This window comes from Eimeria mitis, genomic scaffold, assembly GCF_000499745.2.
Source record: "Eimeria mitis Houghton genomic scaffold, Emh_scaff1510, whole genome shotgun sequence".
NCBI lineage: Eukaryota > Apicomplexa > Conoidasida > Eucoccidiorida > Eimeriidae > Eimeria > Eimeria mitis.
This window is the reverse complement of record NW_013569569.1, coordinates 11,156-11,363: the sequence shown is the minus strand read 5'-3', so window position 1 is coordinate 11,363 and position 208 is coordinate 11,156. Positions and strand designations below refer to the sequence as shown.

The 208-nt window shown below is 44.7% G+C and overlaps 1 protein-coding gene across 1 annotated transcript in view; it reads left to right on the top strand.

Moving 5' to 3' along the window:
* Positions 1-100: 100 nt before the first annotated feature.
* EMH_0038550 (uncharacterized protein) overlaps positions 101-208 on the top strand; it is a gene marked incomplete at both ends in the record, with an annotated part of 2,467 nt that continues 2,359 nt past the window's right edge. Inside the window, one exon of the mRNA XM_013495309.1 lies at positions 101-208. Within this exon, the coding sequence (XP_013350763.1) occupies positions 101-208 (108 nt within the window).

Here is a 208-nt window from a genome sequence, read left to right as displayed (position 1 = left end):
ACCGTTTCGTTCATTGCAAAATAATTGCTCTTTTATTCAGTTGTGTAAATATTTGCACAAGTACCAAATTTAGCATCTGCAGCACTCTTGTTCCGCGAAAATGTTCCACCCTTCTGATTGCCGTTCTGTTTCAGACCTCTGCCTCAAACGGCTCTACGTGTGCTGTAGACCTCCGGGAAGCAACGGACACCAAATGCCTGCTGGAAAT